The 21303-nt window shown below is 46.5% G+C and overlaps 2 protein-coding genes across 2 annotated transcripts in view; one reads left to right on the top strand and one right to left on the bottom strand.

The window, feature by feature from the left end:
- Positions 1-244, bottom strand: part of desmb (desmin b) — a 9015-nt gene extending 8771 nt beyond the window's left edge. Inside the window, exon 1 of the mRNA XM_015957997.3 lies at positions 1-244. This exon is cut by the window's left edge and continues 370 nt beyond it. Coding sequence (XP_015813483.1) covers positions 1-205 — 205 coding nt within the window. The 5' untranslated portion in view covers positions 206-244.
- Positions 245-5420: 5176 nt separating this feature from the next.
- Positions 5421-19719, top strand: dnpep (aspartyl aminopeptidase). Its single transcript, XM_054734751.2, has 15 exons — positions 5421-5495; positions 5863-5947; positions 6716-6804; positions 6885-6998; positions 7543-7668; positions 8467-8591; positions 9000-9084; positions 10315-10422; positions 15072-15149; positions 15290-15370; positions 15706-15866; positions 17421-17460; positions 17546-17647; positions 17857-18024; positions 19522-19719. The coding sequence occupies exons 1-15, from the start codon at positions 5493-5495 to the stop codon at positions 19570-19572; spliced, it is 1416 nt and encodes a 471-aa protein (XP_054590726.1). The 5' UTR covers positions 5421-5492; the 3' UTR covers positions 19573-19719.
- The last annotated feature ends 1584 nt before the right edge of the window (positions 19720-21303 follow it).

Below are 21303 nucleotides of genomic sequence, written 5' to 3'. Positions count from 1 at the left end.
GCCTGCCGTAGTGGCTGGAGGAGACGCGATAGGTGGGCGTGGAGCTGGTACGGGTCACTTCATAGACCCTGGAGGTGACGTGACCTCCACCAGCTCCACTGTGGCCCAGCAGGGAGCGGTTAAGGGTGGGGGAGGCGTAGGTGCCATGACCAAAGGTGCGTCTGTAGGAAGAGGCGCTTTGGGCTGAGGAGGCGTAGGAGGTCATGTTGGAGGGCTGCAGCTGAGAGGAGCACTGAAGGAGAAGTGATTGCTCCTGGGTATTTGTAGTTGACCCCCTCCTACCAGTGAACGTGCCTCGCTCCCTCTCCTCCTGTTACTGTCTCTAATCTCTCCTCTCTCTCCGTCCTTCGTTCATCCTAATCATGTTGCTCCCAGTTCGTCTTTAATCCAAAAAGTTTGATTAACTAAAACATTTTTATAGACGAACTGGAGGGTCAGTCAGTTGGTTCAGTTTATTTTTAAAAAATTTAATGTTTTTGTGTTGTGAGCGATCAACACTTTCAGTTTTTCCTGGAAAAGTGTGTTTAAGCTGCAGCAGTCTCTATAATTAATTGTATTCTTTTAAAAGAGGCTGACAGGATGTCATGTGACACAATGGCGGGTGTTAAAGGGAACGATGAGGTTGAAGGACATGGATGCATAAAACAAAATACTGGAATACTTTCATTTTGTTGTTTTTTAGTAAAAAACACAATAAATTGTATTTCTCAACACCTTAACAGTTACAGCTACATGATATTATTGCTATAATAAAACTTGGACCACGCGCGTGTGTGTGTGTGTGTGTGTGTGTGTGTGTGTGTGTGTGTGTGTGTGTGTGTGTGTGTGTGTGTGTGTGTGTGTGTGTGTGTGTGTGTGTGTGTGTGTGTGTGATTTTGCCATTCACAGGAATCTTGTTTAAAATGAAACCTTCCTGCCTCTCTGTGATCTCATGGCATATCAATGTGAGGACGCAAAGATGGCGGCCCCTGAAGCTCTGTGCCGTCCTCACATGGCGAGGCGTTCATGTTGTTGATGACAACACTCGAGGAGGGAAGGCTCAGACTAACCTGCCTTAAAAGGGAAAACCATCCTGAGAGTCAGAGATGCACAGAGGTGCAGTCTGTTCCACTTAAAGCAAATCAGGACTTTTAATTTAAAGTTAAAGCAGTTTTTCAGGCAGCTGCTTGTAAAAATGATGGATCTGATGGGTTTGTTAGGAAACAGATGGATAGATGTTAGTGGAAAAAGCTACTTTTCCTATTTCTTCACCTTTAGACTGTATGAACGCATCAAAAATCAAATTTGCCTCCAAGTTCACCTCTCCTCCTTGAACCGTCACCTTATCGTGGTGGAGGAGTTTGAGTGCCCAAATGATCCTAGAAGATATGTTGTCTTGGGCACTTTGTGCTCCTGGTAGGGTCTCCCATGACAAATTGGTCTTAGATGAAGGGTGAGAAAAAGAACGGTTCAGAGGATCTCTCATGGATTTACAATCAAAGAGTCGGAGCACCCGGCCCGGAGGGTTACCGGGGTCCCACCCTGAAGCCAGGCCTGGGGTTGGGGCCCGTGAGCGAGCGCCTGGTGGCCGGGCTTTCGCCCATGGCGCCCGGCTGGGCCCAGCCCGAACCGGATGCATGAGCTCATCCAACTGTGGACCCACCACCTACAGGAGCAACAAGAAGGGTCCGGTGCAGTGTGGATCGGGTGGCAGACCGAGGCGGGAGCCTTGGCGGTCCGATCCCCGGAGAACAAAACTGGTTTTTGGGACATGGAACGTCACCTCGCTGGCGGGGAAGGAGCAGGAGCTTGTGGCAGAGGTTGAGCGGTACCGGCTAGATATAGTCGGACTCACCTCGACACATAGCATGGGCTCTGGGACCCAAGTCCTTGAGAGCGGTTGGACACTCTCCTTTGCTGGAGTTGCTCCGGGTGAGAGGCGGAGGGCTGGGGTTGGCTTTTTGTTAGCCCCAAGACTCTCTGCCTGTGTGTTGGGGTTTACCCCGGGGGACGAGAGGGTAGCTTCCCTGTGTCTTCGGGTCGGGGAACGGGTCCTGACTGTTGTTTGCGCTTATGGGCCAAATATCAGTTCAGAGTACCCACCCTTTTTGGAGTCCTTGGGACAAGTGCTACATAGTGCTCTATCAGGGGACTCCATTGTCCTGCTGGGGGATTTCAATGCTCATGTGGGAAATGACAGCATGATCTGGAGGGGTGTGATTGGGATGAACGGCCCACCTGATCTGAAATCGAGTGGTGTTTCATTATTGGACTTCTGTGCAAGCCGCAGTTTGGCCATAACGAACACCATGTTCGAACATAAGGATGCCCACCGGTACACTTGGTACCAGGGCAGCCTAGGTCGCAGGTCGATGATAGACTTTGTAGTCGTATCATCTGACCTGCGGCCGTATGTTTTGGACACCCGAGTGAAGAGAGGAGCGGAGCTGTCAACTGATCACCACCTGGTGGTGAGTTGGATCAGACGGCAGGGGAAGATGCCGCGTAGACCTGGCAGACCCAAATGCATAGTGAGGGTCTGCTGGGAACACCTGGCAGAAGAACCTGTCAAGACAGTCTTCAACTCCCACCTCCGGCAGAGTTTTGACCGCATCCCGAGAGCAGTAGGGGAGTGGGCCTTGTTCCACTCTGCGATTGTTGAGGCGGCTGTTGCTATCTGTGGTCGCAAGGTGGCCGGTGCCAGTCGTGGTGGCAACCCCCGTACCCGCTGGTGGACACCAGAGGTTCGGGGAGCCGTCAGGCTGAAGAAGGAGGCCTACAGGGCGTGGCTGGTCTGTGGGTCTCCGGAGGCAGCAGACAGGTACCGGATAGCCAAGCGGGGTGCAGCAGTGGCAGTTGCCGAGGCAAAATCTCGGGCACGGGAGGAGTTTGGTGAGGCCATGGAGAAAGACTATCGATCGGCTCCAAAGAGGTTCTGGCAAACTGTCTGGCACCTCAGGAAAGGAAGGCAGCAACTCGCTCACACTGTTTACAGTGGGGATGGGGAGCTGCTGACGTCAACTGGGGCTATAGTCGGGCGGTGGAAGGAATAATTTGAGAAGCTCCTCAGTCCCACCTACGCGCATTCTGAGGAGGAACCAGAGCCGGGAGACCTGGGGATGGAATGTTCAATCTCTGGGGCAGAAGTTGCTGAGGTAGTCAAACAACTACACAGCGGCGGAGCCCCGGGGGTGGATGAGATTCGTCCTGGCTATCTCAAGGCTATGGATGTTGTAGGGCTGTCATGGTTGACACGTCTCTGCAAAATTGCGTGGTCATAGGGGGCAGTTCCTGTGGAGTGGCAGACCGGGGTGGTGGTCCCCATCTTTAAGAAGGGTGACCTGAGGGTGTGTTCCAACTATAGGGGGATCACACTCCTCAGCCCCCTGGAAAGGTCTACTCCAAGGTACTGGAGAGGAGGGTCCGATTGATAGTTGAATCTCAGATTGAGGAGGAGCAATGTGGTTGTCGTCCTGGCCGTGGAACCGTGGACCAGCAAGGGTGATGGAGGGGGCATGGGAGTTTGCCCAACCAATCCACATGTGATTTGTGGATTTGGAGAAGGCTTATGACCGTGTCCCCAGGGGCACCCTGTGGGGCCGCTCCAGGAGTATGGGGTGGGTGGCCTTTTGTTAAGGGCCATTCAGTCCCTTTACCAGAGGAGCGTGAGTTTGGTCCGCATAGCTGGTAGTAAGCCGGACCTGTTCCCAGTGAGGGTTGGACTCCGCCAGGGCTGCCCTTTGTCACCGGTTCTGTTCATTACCTTTATGGACAGAATTTCTAGGCGCAGCCGTGGTGTGGAGTGTGTCGAGTTTGGTGGCAGGAGAATCTCGTCTCTGCTTTTTGCGGATGATGTGGTCCTCCTAGCTTCATCCAGCTCTGACCTTCAGCTCTTGCTGGGTAGGTTCGCGGCCGAATGTGAAGTGGCTGGGATGAGGATCAGCACCTCCAAATCTGAGACCATGGTTCTCGACCGGAAAAGGGTGGCTTGCCAACTCCGGGTCAGGAGAGAGGTCCTACCTCAAGTGGAGGAGTTTAAGTATCTCGGGGTCTTGTTCACGAGTGAGGGTAGGAGGGATCGGGAGATCGACAGGCGGATTGGTTCAGCGTCCGCAGTGATGCGGACGCTGAGCCGATCTGTCGTGGTGAAGAGGGAGCTGAGCCAGAAAGCCAGGCTCTCAATTTACCGGTCGATCTACGTCCCAATCCTCACCTATGGTCATGAGCTTTGGGTAATGACCAAAAGAACAAGATTGCGGATACAAGCGGCTGAAATGAGTTTCCTCCGTAGGGTGGCCGGGCTCAGCCTTTGGGATAGGGTGAGGAGCTCGGACATTCGGGAGGGACTCGGAGTAGAACCGCTGCTCCTCCTGATCGAAAGGAGCCAGTTGAGGTGGTTTGGGCATCTGGTCAGGATGCCTCCTGAACGCCTCCCTGGGAAGGTGTTCCGGGCATGTCCTGCCGGCAGGAGGCCCCCGGGTCGACCCAGGACACGTTGGAGAGGTTACAGCTCCAATCTGGTCCGGGAACGCCTTGGGATACTGCCGGAGGAACTGGTGGAGGTGACCGGGGAGAGGACGGTCTGGAGCTCCCTAGTTGGGTTGCTGCCCCCGCGACCCGGACCCGGATAAGCGGAGGAAGATGACGACGATGCAGTGATGCAAACAAAATCCCTTGTGTTCCCACTCTTTGCTCAAATTTTCCAATTTTTAAAAAATCTACACATGCTTTTAGATTTACAATTGATTAAATTTAAAGTCAGTTTTATGAACTGTAAAAACGTGTTTCGAAACCCGTTATGTAAATAAAGAACCATCACGATTACTTTTCAGTGTGATGATGCAGCTGCTCACATCATTTAACCATCATAAATTCAGAGCGCTGCTGGTGCTTTAAGAGAAATTCCCACATGATCTGGTGCTGAAGATGTTCAGAACTGCAGCCTGTTGCTCTCACATCTATTAATAGAGTCTGAATGTGTGAGTGTGTGTTCTCCTCCCTCTGGGCTTCCTCGAAAAGCAGCAGAGAAAATACAAAATGACAGCTGAGGTAAACATCTCTTCATTGTTTTCTCCTCCTCCTCCTCCTCCTCTCATGGTGCTCAGGACTATGTAAGGCTAGTTCCTGTGGCAATACAATGATAAACAGTTGCCACTTTACATTATAAACAGATAAGAAACAGATAGCTTAGAAATGAAAATAGAAGCAAAATGGAAAAATAATTGAATTATCAACGTCTTAGTTATCATAGTTGATAAAGTTTTGTCACTATTTAACTGAAGATCTCATATTATCCAAATTATTCACTTTAGAACTTTAAGTAAAAGTGTCAACAGTATTTTTAGTGTTTATGAAACCCATAATTATTTTACATATTAGATTAAACATATTATCCAATAGAAAACCTGTTAAAAGCTAAAATGTTTAGTTGCACCTCCCGACCGCAGGGTGTCGCTGGCGCTCCACGATCATAAACAATCTCTGCTCTTTTCCTGTCTCATTCCAGACTGACGATGGTAAGTGTCATAAAAATTATTATTTGTGTTTGATTCATAACTGGGTGTTGTTTCCTAGCTGGAATCTGGTTTTTGCTTTAGTTTCTGGTTGAAGAAAACAGGAACAGAGCAAAACCGTTCGGGTTAGCTGGATTTAAGCCCCGGTGCTTCCTTTTATCGGGCGAGACGGTCATTATTTTGGTGTTGAACTGCACCCTAAAAACGTTTTTGTTGTAATTATCTCTAACTGAAACCAGGTTAAAGGTTTGTGTTAGTTTGTCTGATTTACCTTAGCAGATAAAGGCTGGAACCTGTTGCCCTGGAGTTGCAACTAGCATCATTTAGCTGTTAGCTGTTTCGAAATTCACTTTTAACCTTTTTCTTCAAGAGTTTGATCATGAAGAAAGAAGCAGTTCAAAAAGCAGCCAAAGAGTTTCTGCAGTTTGTCAACAAAGGAGTGTCTCCATATCACGGTAAAGTCATGTAACTATTGAATTTAACGTTGTAAACAAACCTTACGATGCAGGAAAGTCTAAATGTCTTCAGGCTTGTTTCTCGGTGTTTTGCTACAGGATGATGCTTTATTTTTGTATTTTCCCTACAAATAGATTTGTTGTCATTCTAACATGAAATCAACTTTTGTTATTCATGTCTTTGGAGATCAAACATTGTAATAAACGTTAAAAGCAGGAGCAACACAAAATTAAACTGAACCTGTGATTTTGTGCTACTTTTTTATTTCTAGAGTCAAAATTATTAACCCCTTGTCATTTAGTCAGTGTTCTTTAAAATTTTAAATATTTTTTTGCCTTTAAAACATTTTAAAACTCGAATTTTGCCACCTAAACTCTGAACTAAGTTCAGATGAAGCGATAACAGGTTATATTTGATAAGGCAGAGGGTTAAAACCTGCCAGCTGTTAGTGGTCAGGTTACTTTTTCTCCTGTAATCATAGACCAAAGAGATGTGCAGCTGTCAGCATTATCTTGGTCCCAAGTCAAGACGCCGGTCAGATTACCAGACGACTTTGAGCTCCAGATAAGATAAAGAAGAACAGATATTTCATAACGTGTCGCATCTGCGAACGCCGCTCCTTCCTGAGAAAAGGTTAGATATAGGAGCTCTGAGTGAAACTAGATTGCAAGCTTGTAAATAATCATTCATGAATGAATTAACTGATCTTGATTATTTTTATTACTGTCACTAAATGTCCGAATCCTAACTATTTTTCTGCTCTGTAGTGGTTGAAGAATGCAGGCAACATCTGTTCGAGGCTGGATTTATTGAGCTGAAGGAGTCTGAGCAGTGGGACATCAAGCCAGCCGGCAAGGTGGGTTAGGGTTAAAGGTCACGGGGGAGAGTTTTCAGGTTTCATGGCTGATTTATAACAAATCATCTTCCTGTTTGTAGTACTTTGTGACCAGGAACTTCTCCAGTCTCATTGCTTTTGCAGTGGGCGGATGTTACCTGCCAGGGAATGGTTTCTCCATGATCGGAGCCCACACAGACAGCCCCTGCCTCAGAGTAAGGCCCCACCAATAAAAACATCATAAAAACAATAGCAGTGACAACAATAGTGACCAAAATCAGGAGTAAAAACAAAGTCAAGGTGTGAACAAGAACAAAGCCATCTTTTAGAATATTTAGCGGGGGAAAGCCTGGATGAAAAGGTGAGTTTTAAGATGTTTTTTAAAGACCTCTACAGATTTCAAGAGACGGAGATTTGAAGGCAGACTGTTCCAAAGTCTGGGGGCAATAGACTGAAAGGCCCTGTCCCCTTTGGGTTTTAGTCTGGTTCGAGGAACAGCCAGGAGGTTTTCAGATGTGGATTGGAGGTTCCGTGAAGTGGTGTGTGGGGATAAAAGCTCAGATAAATAGCTTGGAGCCTGGTTGTTAAGAGCTCTATAGGTCAGCACTAAAACTTTAAACTGTATTCTAAATTCTACATTCTAAAATGTGTGTGTGTGTGTGTGTGTGTGTGTGTGTGTGTGTGTGTGTGTGTGTGTGTGTGTGTGTGTGTGTGTGTGTGTGTGTGTGTGTGTGTTTGTGCGCGTGTGCGCACTTCCAGGTGAAGCCGAGGTCTAAGAGGACAAAGCAGGGCTGTCTGCAGGTGGGTGTGGAGTGTTACGGCGGCGGCATCTGGAACACCTGGTTCGATCGAGACCTGACCATCGCCGGCCGCGTAATAGTCAAGGTACCAGGATTTATGTCATCGTTAACTTGATGACATCACTTAAACCCGCTGGAGGGTTTTTAAGCTTGTTTGTTTTTTATTCCTGTTTTCTTTTTACCTTTTGTTGTTTTCTTCTGTGAAAGTCTTTGTGCATCAACAGTCTTCAGATCTACAAACGATTAACTGTGACAAATTTGGAAAAATGCTGTGAAAATCTCTCAGGTCTGTTGGAGATCTATGTCTACAGTTACAGACATTTCTTGCATTCAGACATTTTTCTACTTTAGAAAACCTTTTTTTGTATCTCATCAGAAACTAGTTGTATCAATGGACTTTGGATTTTATGGTTTTAAGGTTTTTTAAAAATATTTTAGCATTTCAGATCATTTAGGTCTTAATAGTTTTCTTCTGAACACTTGGAGATCAACCTGGAAGGAAAAGGTGTTTTTACTGTGTTTAAACTGCAGGGGGCGCCAGATCTCTAAAGACAAAATCTGAAACCCTGAACATTTCCATGTGGTCAGTTTTCGGTCAAACTCTGCTAAATTAGACCTCATCATCAGTTTGATCACAGCTGATGAGTGCTTTTGTGGTTTTGTTTATTATTTACCCGGAAAAATATGATTTATTTGTGTTATGTGGTTGTTTTGTTGATTATAACAGATTTATTCTGTTGCTATTCCCTTTGGTTGTTGTTACAATAGAAGGAAACACTTTGTCTTGGGGAATGTAACCACACAGGACTAAGTCTTCCTGTCAGAGTTGTTTGGGTCATTCACGAATCTTCTGGAGTCATGGCTGCTGATCTTGTCCCTGCAGAGTGGTGGGAAGCTCATCCACCGGCTGGTCCACATCCCCCGGCCTCTCCTCAGGGTTCCTCACCTCGCCATCCACCTGCAGCGGGACATCAACGACTCCTTCGGCCCAAACAAGGAGAACCACTTGTGAGTTCATTTTCTGGCCCTTTTTTTTCCAGTTTTAGGTCATGGTGGAATGTTGGTTTAGATGAAAATCCGACAAGTTATTAGCATCAGAATCCTTTGGAGCTGTTTTCTCTTTAGGAAACAAGCTAAAACTCCACATGTCCTCTTGAGTGTGTTAGAGTTTCCTTTACCTGTTGATGACATCATAACCAGGTGGTAAACTCCCTCACCACATGTCTCATTTAGTCCGTTTTCTCCTTTGAGGTGGTTCGTTTATGTAGGTGTGAACACAGTAACCTCTCCAGGACGCAGAGCACAATAACAGTACCGAGACCCGCTGCAGGAGGCGGTCCTGGTAAATCCAGAGCGGTACAAACGTGATCTAACAGAACACCTTGATGAGGAAGAGATTTCTTTTCTGTGTTCTAGAGTTCCCATAATCGCCACGGCCGTTCAGGAGGAGCTAGAGACGGGTTCTTCTTCATCTGGAGATGCTTCCTGCGCCTCCACCACGGTAAAAACCTCAAATCCGTTTATATATTTAATCACTTAAAATGTCTAAATAATTAAAAAACATTACAAAGTTTGTCACTAAATCTTTAACATATTTTACGTGATTCTGTTTAAAGGGACTATAAAGGAAGTTTGACAGCCAAAACATGTATCGAAATAATAAATAGAATGAGCCCTGGCATTTTTACTGTGATTGCCTGTTTTTCTGTAAAATCACAGAAGAAGAGAGATGCTCGGGTCGAGCAGGCTGCTTCATGCGCGTTCACGCTCAGACACAGCCCGTAGCATTTGCTATCCGTAGCTTTAGCAGCAGAGAGAGAGGCAGTGCCACTTTGTCGCTGTTCCTAACGCCTAGTGATGAACCTAGCTACATTTCTGAGGACCCTTAGCTACTTTCTGTGGAACATTCTTCTAGATATTTCCTGCAAATTAACAACAAAATAGCCATTTTTGCTTTGAACCGTTCTTTGATTTGACGTTGTTTCAGCTGTCATCAAGGATATAAATGTTACAGATACAAAGGATGTCACTGGTGCTTTCGCTCACCTAGTAAGACGTTGGACTCCCATGCAGAAGACCTGGGTTTGATTCTGGATGTGAACATAGTTTATTTAGAGTTTCTTTTTTACATTAATGGTATTTTTTTACAGTAAGATGCCCAAATTTTTATTATAGACTCGCCGAACGGCATTGAATTCACAGATAAAAAAGATGTGGGTTCAACTTTCATTTTGGAACAATTTTTCAAGCAAGGGAAGGGAATGATCTGAGCATGCTGGAGGACCGACCCATCATAAACCTTTGTCGGCTGTGCTGAAGAGAAAGGTACAGAACAAAATTATTCAATTAATTAGCTGCACGTTCTCCTGTCCTCTGTCCTCCGGGCCACACACACACGCGCACACACACACACACACACACACACACACACGACTATCTCAAATGTTATTTTCGTTAAGGAGTGTGCACGTACAGCATGTGCGCCTCGTGCACGAGCCTACTATTGAAGCTGCTGTTACGCTTTTGGCCTGAGGGGGCAATCACGAGCATAAAAATTCAAAAGTCCGAAAAGTCCCTTTAAATAGTAAAATGGATTTTTAAATAATTTTTATTTTGTGGGAGCCTTTTTCAAATTGCTTCTGTTTTTTCTTTTTCAGCAAAACTGAAACTTTTTCAGTTTTAGAGAAGCTGAGAAACTGAAATGTGTCTTTTTATTTCTAATCCCTCTCAGATGGAGAAGCACCACCCAGCCCTGGTGAAGGCGTTGTGTTCAGAGCTCAGCGTTGAGCCTGAAGTTCTGCTGGACTTTGAGTTGTGTTTGGCCGACACGCAGCCGGCGGTGAGTCTCTAAACCATCCAGTCATTTCCTGTCAGGTCAGAAAACCAGCCGCTTACTTCCTGTCACTCACCAACTGGATGAGAGACACACACGTAACACCTGCGGCTCCAAAAGGACTGGTGCTGAACAACTTGTTGAAAATGTTTAACTCATTCACTGCTAGGGTTGCCACGATACTAAAATTTAAAACTCGATTCGATACTGGGGAAAAAAACTCGATTTCGATACTATTTAAAAACACCAATTTATTGAACAAGTTTATTCAAAAAATAACATTCCTCAATTTATATTGCAAAAATTAAATGTTAAGAATTAAGTGTATAAAGTGCTTAAACCTTGCAAGTATCAGCATTTTTTAAAACATGCATACACCTTATCGTGGTGGAGGAGTTTGAGTGCCCTAATGATCCTAGGAGCTATGTTGTCTGGGGCACTTAGTGCCCCTGGTAGGGTCTCCCATGACAAATTGGTCTTAGGTGAAGGGTGAGACAAAGAATGGTTCGGAGGATCTTTCATGGCGGTTAAAACGAAGAGTTGGAGTACCCGGCCCGGAGGGTTACCGGGGTCCCACCCTGGAGCCAGGCCTGGGGTTGGGGCCCGTGAGCGAGCGCCTGGTGGCCGGGCTTTCGCCCATGGGGCCCGGCCGGGCCCAGCCCGAACCGGATACATGGGCTCGTCCAACTGTGGACCCACCACCCGCAGGAGGAACATGAAGGGTCCGGTGCAATGTGAATCGGGTGGCAGACCAAGGCGGGAGCCTTGGCGGTCCAATCCCTGGACAAGAAAACTAGTTTTTGGGACATGGAACGTCACCTCGCTGGCGGGGAAGGAGCCGGAGCTTGTGGCAGAGGTTGAGCGGTACCGGCTAGATATAGTCGGACTCACCTCGACACATTGCATTGGCTCTGGAACCCGAGACCTGGAGAGGGGTTGGACACTCTACTTTGCTGGAGTTGCTCCGGGTGAGAGGCGGAGGGCTGGGGTTGGCTTTTTGTTAGCCCCGAGACTCTCTGCCTGTGTGTTGGGGTTTACCCCGGGGGACAAGAGGGTAGCTTCCTTGCGCCTTCGGGTCGGGGAACGGGTCCTGACTGTTGTTTGTGCTTATGGGCCAAATATCAGTTCAGAGTACCCACCCTTTTTGGAGTCCCTGGGACAAGTGCTAGATAGTGCTCCATCAGGGGACTCCATTGTCCTGCTGGGGGACTTCAATGCTCACGTGGGCAATGACAGCTTGACCTGGAGGGGTGTGATTGGGAGGAACGGCCCACCTAATCTGAACTCGAGCGGTGTTTTGTTATTGGACTTCTGTGCAAGCCGCAGTTTGGCCATAACGAACACCATGTTCGAACATAAGGATGCCCACCGGTACACTTGGTACCAGGGCAGCCTAGGTCACAGGTCGATGATAGATTTTGTAGTCGTATCATCTGACCTGCGGCCGTATGTTTTGGACACCCGAGTGAAGAGAGGGGCGGAGCTGTCAACTGATCACCACCTGGTGGTGAGTTGGATCAGATGGCAAGGGAACATGCCGCGTAGACCTGGCAGACCCAAACGCATAGTGAGGGTCTGCTGGGAACGCCTGGCAGAAGAACCTGTCAAGACGGTCTTCAACTCCCACCTCCGGCAGAGCTTTGACCACGTCCCGAGAGCAGTGGGGGACATTGAGTCCGAGTGGGCCTTGTTCCACTCTGCGATTGTCGAGGCGGCTGTTGCTAGCTGTGGTCGTACGGTGGCCGGTGCCAGTCGTGGTGGCAACCCCCGTACCCGCTGGTGGACACCAGAGGTTCGGGGAGCCGTCAAGCTGAAGAAGGAGGCCTACAGGGCCATCGGGGGCAGTTCCTAGGGAGTGGCAGACCGGGGTGGTGGTCCCCATCTTTAAGAAGGGTGACCTGAGGGTGTGTTCCAACTATAGGGGGATCACACTCCTCAGCCTCCCTGGAAAGGTCTACTCCAAGGTACTGGAGAGGAGGGTCCGATTGATAGTTGAATCTCAGATAGAGGAGGAGCAATGTGGTTTTCGTCCTGGCCGTGGAACTGTGGACCAGCTCTATACCCTTGCAAGGGTGATGGAGGGGGCATGGGAGTTTGCCCGACCAATCCACATGTGCTTTGTGGATTTGGAGAAGGCTTATGACCGTGTCCCCAGGGGCACCCTGTGGGGGACGCTCCAGGAGTATGGGGTGGGTGGCTTTCTGTTAAGGGCCATTCAGTCCCTTTACCAGAGGAGCGTGAGTTTGGTCCGCATAGCCGGTAGTAAGTCGGACCTGTTCCCAGTGAGGGTTGGACTCCGCCAGGGCTGCCCTTTGTCACCGGTTCTGTTCATCACTTTTATGGACAGAATTTCTAGACGCAGCCGTGGTGTGGAGTGTGTCGAGTTTGGTGGCAGGAGAATCTCGTCTCTGCTTTTTGCGGATGATGTGGTCCTCCTAGCTTCATCCAGCTCTGACCTTCAGCTCTTGCTGGGTAGGTTCGCGGCCGAATGTGAAGCGGCTGGGATGAGGATCAGCACCTCCAAATCTGAGACCATGGTTCTCGACCGGAAAAGGGTGGCTTGCCACCTCCGGGTCGGGGGAGAGGTCCTACCTCAAGTGGAGGAGTTTAAGTATCTCGGGGTCTTGTTCACGAGTGAGGGTAGGAGGGATCGGGAGATCGACAGGCGGATTGGTTCGGCGTCTGCAGTGATGCGGACGCTGAGCCGATCTGTCGTGGGGAAGAGGGAGCTGAGCCAGAAAGCCAGGCTCTCGATTTACCGGTCGATCTACGTCCCAATCCTCACCTATGGTCATAAGCTTTGGGTAATGACCGAAAGAACGAGATCGCGGATACAAGCGGCCGAAATGAGTTTCCTCCGTAGGGTGGCCGGGCTCAGCCTTAGAGATAGGGTGAGGAGCTCGGACATTCGGGAGGGACTCGGAGTAGAACCGCTGCTCCTCCGGATCGAAAGGAGCCAGTTGAGGTGGTTTGGGCATCTGGTCAGGATGCCTCCTGGACGCCTCCCCGGGGAGGTGTTTCGGGCATGTCCTGCCGGCAGGAGGCCCCCGGGTCGACCCAGGACACGTTGGAGAGGTTACATCTCCAATCTGGTCCGGGAACGCCTTGGGGTCCTGCCGGAGGAGCTGGTGGACAAGGCCGGGGAGAGGACGGCCTGGAGCTCCCTAGTTGGGATGCTGCCCCCGCGACCCGGACCCGGATAAGCGGAGGAAGACGAGACGAGAGGCATACAAAAACTGGCGAAAGTTAACACTTTAAATCATGAATTGTCTCACTATATACACTATTTGCAGAGTGATGTTTTGCTGCTTAAACTCTGTTTAAGGTGCATTTTTGTCATAAGATGTAATGCCATATGTTTTGTTCTGTACTTTTGAACAACTCTGTTGGTCAATAAAGGGAGAAAACGAATTTCTCCACAGTAGGACAAAGGTACATCTACCGGTAATCTTAATAAAAACAGATTGGCGCACGGCGGTGACGTCATTAAAAGCGCCGGTTAGATTAGCCGCGGCTAGTCTGTTCACGCCTAGAAATCCCAGACCCGCTCCAAACGAACAGGGGAATCACGTTAATGATTCCTAACAAAACCTTTCAACATTGAGATGTTTTGGTGCAGATAATGTTTTATTTCGAGGCTGCACCATGGGTGCCCGTCCGCACCCATTATATGGATATACGCTGATGGCGATTCGCCGACGGATCTAAATACCCCGGGGAATCCAAGTAGCACCAAAGTTGTCAGCGTGAGTAAACAAACATACTGCATGCTAGAAATTAAGTCTGGGTTGCAATAAATGGGAGTTTTCCTTTAAGCACATAAGCGTTAATATACAACTACGGGTCGGACTTGGTATGCTAATTAAGTTGGGCTGTGAAGCGCCTCCCAAATTCGCTGTTTATGTTTTTGTTTATTTATTTGGCAGACAAAACTTGGATCGGAGACAACTCGCGTGGGAAATTGCAATGTAGCCATGCGGCGTCTTCTTCTTCTGTTTGTCTGGGAGGCGGAGGCTGCTTTACGGCACCTGGCTGTCGTGCGTGTCGGTGTACTTGAAGAAGGCTGTGTATAATAGTCCATAATATCGATATCACAGGGATGGAATACCTAATGTAGATACCACTTTTAGCATCGATTTATATCTAGGTATCGATTTTTTTGACAACACTATTCACTGCCATTGATGACTAAAGTCGTCGATTGCATTTTCTTTACTGGGCGGGCATCGGATCGAGCCCCCGCACCGTACATATCACGTCTAACGCTGATCTTCATCTGCGTATGTCACACGTCACATGATTGGGAAGCAGAAATTCATGAATTAGGAGGTCGCTTTGGGCTGCTGCTGTGAACAGGAGCGAACCGGAAAAGCTTCTTCTGCTCACAATTCGACAACGGATAACGCTAGTAACACGATGATTCTTCCTGATGTAAGAAGTGAGTCTAATTTTTTTGGTGCTTTTGGCGTTTACATGATCATAGAGCACAATGTTCTGGTACTCTTCAAAAAAACATTAGAAACACTCAAACGCTGGCAGTCAGGGGCTTTTCTGATCAGGAAACGGCTTGCAGTGAAGGAGTTCATTGTCAAATAAAAGTAGATCTCTGTACTCTTTAGGTGTTTTATTTTGAAGTTCTGTTCTCATCTCTGCAGGCATTGGGAGGAGTGTTCGAGGAGTTCATCTACTCTCCTCGTCTGGATAACCTACACAGCTGCTATTGTGCTCTAAAGGTCTGATTAACACACACACACACACACACACACACACACACACACACACACACACACACACACACACACACACACACCCTTTCTGAAGAATTACCTGCGTGCCAACATGACATTTGTTGCTCTCATCTCTCATCTTTTAGGGACTGATGGAGTCGTGCAGCGGAGACTCTCTGGCCAAAGATCCAAACATCCGCATGATCACTCTGTACGACAATGAGGAGGTGAGTCTTCATCCCTTCTCATTCCCTGCAAGGAAAACTTCACTCATAACTTCTTTCTTCAACTGGATGTATTTAAAAATTTAGAAATCACAAATAAATCCCTCATCTCAGAATACAGGAGCTTTAACAGAAGATGATTTGCTTTATTAAACTCATATTTCTGAACATTTGGACATTTTCAGGGAACTATTGAGGTTCAATTCAACTTACAACTAAATAATCGTGTACAGATAAAGAAAAGTGAGGGTTTTTTTACTTTAAGGTATGACGGATTATGTTGGTGGTTCTTATAGACTTCATAAAACGTTTGTTTATGGAGTTTCTTGTGGCTGCAGGTGGGATCTGAGAGTGCTCAGGGCGCTCAGTCCAACCTGACGGAGATGATCCTCAGTCGGCTCTCTGCCTCCTCCTCCAACCTCACCGCCTTCCAGCAGGCGGCGCCGCGGTCCTTCATGATCAGTGCTGACATGGCACATGCCGTGCATCCAAACTACCAGTAAGCACCCAAACTACCAGTAAGCACCCAAACTACCGGTAAGCACCCAAACTACCAGTAAGCACCCAAACTACCACTAAGCTCCCAAACTACCACTAAGCTCCCAAACTACCACTAAGCACCCAAACTACCAGTAAGCACCCAAACTACCTGTAAGCACCCAAACTACCAGTAAGGGCCCAAAATACAAGTAAGCACCCAAACTACCAGTAAGCACCCAGACTACCAGTAAGCACCCAGTACCCAGACCACTACCAGTAAGCACCCAGTGCCCAAACTACCAGTAAGCACCCAAACTACAAGTAAGCGCCCAAACTACAAGTAAGCGCCCAAACTACCAGTAAGCACCCAAACTACCAGTAAGCACCCAAACTACATGTAAGCACCCAAACTACATGTAAGGGCCCAAACTACAAGTAAGGGCCCAAAATACAAGTAAGCACCCAAACTACTAGTAAGCGCCTGTGCTACCAGTAAGCACCCAGACTACCAGTAAGCACCCAGTACCCAGACCACTACCAGTAAGCACCCAGTGCCCAAACTACCAGTAAGCACCCAAACTACCAGTAAGCGCCCAAACTACCAGTAAGCGCCCAAACTACCAGTAAGGGCCCAAAATACAAGTAAGCACCCAAACTACTAGTAAGCGCCTGTACTACCAGTAAGCACCCAGACTACCAGTAAGCACCCAGTACCCAAACCACTACCAGTAAGCACCCAGTGCCCAAACTACCAGTAAGTACCCAAACTACCAGTAAGTTCCCAAACTACCAGTAAGCACCCAAATTACCATTAAGAGCATAAACTACCAGTAAGCGCCCAAATTACCATTAAGAGCCTAAACTACCAGTAAGTACCCAAACTACCAGTAAGTGCCCGCATTACCATTAAGAGCCTAAACTACCAATAAGCGCCCAAATTACCATTAAGAGCCTAAACTACCAGTAAGCACCCAGTGCCCAGACTACCAGTAAGTACCTAAACTACCAATAAGTACCTAAGCTACCAGTAAGTACCTAAACTACCAGTAAGTGCCCAAACTACAGCATACAGACTTTGTATGACAAATAGCATTAGGTCCTTTGGGATTTTTAGGCAAAATAATCACATTTGCATAAAAAATACTCCAGATTAGAGCCTTAAGGATTTGTTGAGTGTTATGTGACTTAAACTCTATAAAACATCCAGACTTAAAGTAGAAAATGAACATTTACTGCTAAACTCGCACGGCTCTTTCTGGATATGGAGTTTACCTGCTTCTTGGATCGGGAGTGAATCTCACCTTGTTTTCAGATTAAATGTTTTGCTGTGGAACGTCAGAGCCTTTAAATAAGCATCTATATATTATTTACTTCATTTATGACATTTATTCTGAAAAACCAGGTGGATTTAAACCTGATCCCAGTCTGTGTAGCTGTTTCTGAGGGCCCACTCTCGTTATTCCTAGCTCGTTACAACACGTGCTCTTTAAACAAGATCGAGTTTATTTATTTTAGCATACAATCAGGAAGTGGTTCTGCTTCATTTGACTTGACTTTTGTTTCTGATTCTCAGAGAGAAACACGAAGAAAACCACCGACCGGCCTTCCACAAGGTCAGTGCATTTATCACCTATGTGAGCCAGACGTTTCCTGCTTATGTCACATGTCAGGATTTGGTGAGTTGAACTTTCCTCTCAGGGTCCGGTGATCAAGTTCAACAGCAGCCAGCGCTACGCCACCACAGCTGTCACAGCCTCCATCATCAGAGAAGTGGCCGGGCGGGTCGGCGTGCCGCTGCAGGTTCGCTCTCAGTAGAAAAGATGCTTACCTAAACCGGTCGCTCACATAAAAACACTGTACAACTTTAATATTAACGTTATTTATGTGGAGATAACAAAAAAATAAATAAAAGAAACAGAAACTAACTTAAATTCAGAAAAAACAATACCTGAAGACAGAGTTTTTACAGTGGGAATTTCAAAATAAGACTCCCTGTTGTCACCCTGCAGGACGTGATGGTCCGCAACGACAGCCCCTGTGGGACCACCATCGGACCGATCCTGGCAGCTCGCCTCGGCGTTCCCGTGGTGGACATCGGTGCCCCACAGCTCTCCATGCACTCCATCAGGGAGATGTGCTGCACCTCCAGCGTGCTGCAGAGCACCACCCTCTTCAAGGTAAACGCAGACCATGCCGTTAAACCGCCTCTGTCTCAGGATCTGTTTATCTGAAACTTTACTGAATCAGAGGAAAAACTTCATGTTCTAACAGCTAGTTAGTGTGTGACTTTAACCATCTGATTTGTAAATTTATACCAAAAACAAAAGGATGTTGAATATTTAACTGTCAGTTTTATCTGTATTTATATTTTTCTGTATACATTCATGAACTGATCTCCATAAGTGTTAGTTTCAGGTCAAATTAGAACTTAAATAAGACATAAAAGATTTTATTTGCCACTTTTTAAATAATTTAAACCCAAATATTTTATTGGTAACTAAGAAATGTGAGATTCAGTTTAGGATGGTGTTAAAAGTCAGCTGTTTCAGCCGATGGACATTTTGTCCCAAATCAACGATTCTTTAAAGGGGCTATACGGAAGTTTGACAGTCAAAACATGTATAGAAATAATAAATGTCTTCTTCATACATTCTCCTGCAATGCCCTGGTCCTGTAGAATGAGGCCTGGCATTTTTACTGTGATTGCCTGTTTTTCTGTAAAATCACAGAAAAAGAGAGATGCTCGGGTCGAGCAGGCTGCTTCATGCGCGTTCACGCTCAGGCATCGCCCGTAGCATTTGCTATCCGTAGCTTTAGCAGCAGAGAGAGAGGCAGTGCCACTTTGTCGCTGTTCCTAACGCCTAGTGACAAAGCTAGCTACATTTCTGAGGACCCTTAGCTACTTTCTGTAGAACTTTCTTCTAGATATTTCCTGCAAATTAGCAACAAAATAGCCATTTTCACTCCGAACCGTTCTTTGGTTTGACGTTGTTTCAGCTGTCATCAAGGATATAGACGTTACAGATACTGTAAATGTTACTAGAGTGTAGCTCACCTTGTAAGATGTCTGACTCCCATGCAGAAGACCTGGGTTTGATTCTGGATGTGAACATAGTTTATTTAGAGTTTCTTTTTTACATTAATGGTATATTTTTTTACAGTAAGATGCCCAAATTTTTATTTGAGACTCGCCGAACGGCATTGAATTCACAGATAAAAAAGATGTGGGTTCAACTTTCATCTTGGAACAATTTTTCAAGCAAGGGAAGGGAATGATCTGAGCATGCTGGAGGACTGACCCATCATAAACCTTTGTCGGCTGTGCTGAAGAGAAAGCTACAGAACCAAATTATTTAATTAATTAGCTGCACGTTCTCCTGTCCTCTGTCCTCCGGGCCACACACACACACACACACACGGGACTGTCTCAGCTGTTATTTTCGTTAAGGATTGTGCACGTACAGCATGCGCGCTTCGTGCACGAGCCTACTATTGAAGCTGCCGTTACACTTTTGGCCTGAGGGGGCAATTGCGAGCATAAAAATTCAAAACTCCGTAAAGTCCCTTTAAGGCTTTAAGTCCTTCAACTTCACGTGTTGCAACTTTTATTTTGAAAACATTTACAGATGCTTTCAACTTTACACATCCACTTCCTGTCTTGCTTCCTCCTGCAGGGTTTCTTTGAGTTGTTCCCCACCGTGAGGAGCTCGCTAGAGCTCGAATGAAGAGCGACATCTGATGTTCGACGCAGAAACCCAACAAAGTCTGAGCTAAAAGTCACAAAACAATTTTAACTGTGATGTAAGAACACACAGAAAGATATTTGCTCAATAAAAGTGATTTAATTAAGATAATAAAGTGCTGAAATTCTTCTTTTGTTCCTGCGTTTCCTTCTGAAGAGTCTTGATTGTGTTCAAACTAACAACGCTGGGTCTGATCCTGCAGGAGCAGCTGCAGTAATTTAATTTCACCTCCTCCTCAGTTGTATTAAAACGCAGCGAGCTGCAGAGTCTGCTGCTCTGCCAAGTTCCTGACAGGCTTCTGGCACCGTCAGATCAACCAGAGCCAAAGTCGGGATGTAGAAAGTCTTTGCTTTGCTCATTCAGCACACCTTCCTTTGTCTGGGGGAAAATGTGGAGATACTGAGCATACATGAGCTTATTATCAATTAAATAATACAATGAAATACTTCAGTCATTCTAAGAAAAAAGAGCTTTTTTACTAGTTGGACTGCAGAGTCATGAAGGTTTTAAATGTAATTACTAACAACCTGACTAAGTGCCGTCCTGACGATGAGCAGTGTCATCAGCAGCTCCGCAACCAAACTCTGACAAGGAGGCTAGTTAGTCCTCAATACTTGCTTTGGTCAAATTGAAATGAAAGATTACTCTTGTGCTTAAAAAAACATTTTATTATTTATTTACGCGTGTGGGTGCATTTCAGGGTGCTGCTGAGACACTGCAGCCCCAACAGCAGGGACGTGTGGGGGGTTTGTAACCTTAACCCCGTGTGGAGCGTCTTATGATGGTGAGCCATGAAGCAGGACATCTCCTGAGACCCAGGATAAACAGATGCTGGATCTCTGACGCTGAAAGGATGAGAGAGAGAGAAGCAGTGTGGTTTACAAGCAGAGCTAACCAGGGGCAGATGGTCAGGTAGTTGGAAACAACATTAGAAACAAACTTGGCTTGTACTCTGAACTTCAGCCAGTCTGATGCTGATCCATCAGGTGGTGTTACTTTGGGGTCATAAATAACGGTATATATATTTCTACCTTTGTGATTCTCAATGTTGGGAGTAATGCAGTACAAAAGTAATTAATTACTGTAATGCATTGCTTTTTGCTGTAATATGGTAATGTAAGGCATTACAGGGAAAGATAATGGTATTTACTCGGTACAATTGTCAGTAACGCGGTAATTACAACGCATTTTTAAACCCAGAATCAAGATGCGGGTTTCCTAAAAATTCAAATGGCGGGAAGCCTGAAAAAAGATCCAGTATCCACATATATGACGTCATTTATGGACTCAGCTTTGCGGGCATTCTATGAGCAGAGAGGACGCAGCGGTAATGGCTCAAATCCTCCAGCTGCGTCCTGCACGCGGCCGCTGTTATATTCACAAAATCGCTCCACCAAAACAAAGTCATTCATTTGCGATCGTTTATATCAGCCCATATTCTCTGGTACTTCGAGTACTTTTCAGCTAAGTTCATAATCTGTGCCCCGGTGATTTCAACTCGTTGCTGCTGGAGCGCAGCGCATATTAAGCTTTTTTTTTCTTTCTTTTTTTTTTTTTTTTTTTTTTTTTTTGCGTTCGGTAGATCCCTTTGGCTGATTAGTTAGAAAGAAGTAAATCTAGGAAACTGTTTTTCTGAAAGATGGAGAAAACGTGCAGCAGGAAGGTTAGAGAGAGAAAGGGCCGGAAATTATTCAAATAAAATCAAGAAAACAA

Source organism: Nothobranchius furzeri, chromosome 3 (assembly GCF_043380555.1).
Source record: "Nothobranchius furzeri strain GRZ-AD chromosome 3, NfurGRZ-RIMD1, whole genome shotgun sequence".
NCBI classification, from domain to species: Eukaryota; Metazoa; Chordata; class Actinopteri; order Cyprinodontiformes; family Nothobranchiidae; genus Nothobranchius; species Nothobranchius furzeri.
Note: the sequence above shows the minus strand (reverse complement) of the source record. Positions and strands in the feature narration are given on the sequence as shown.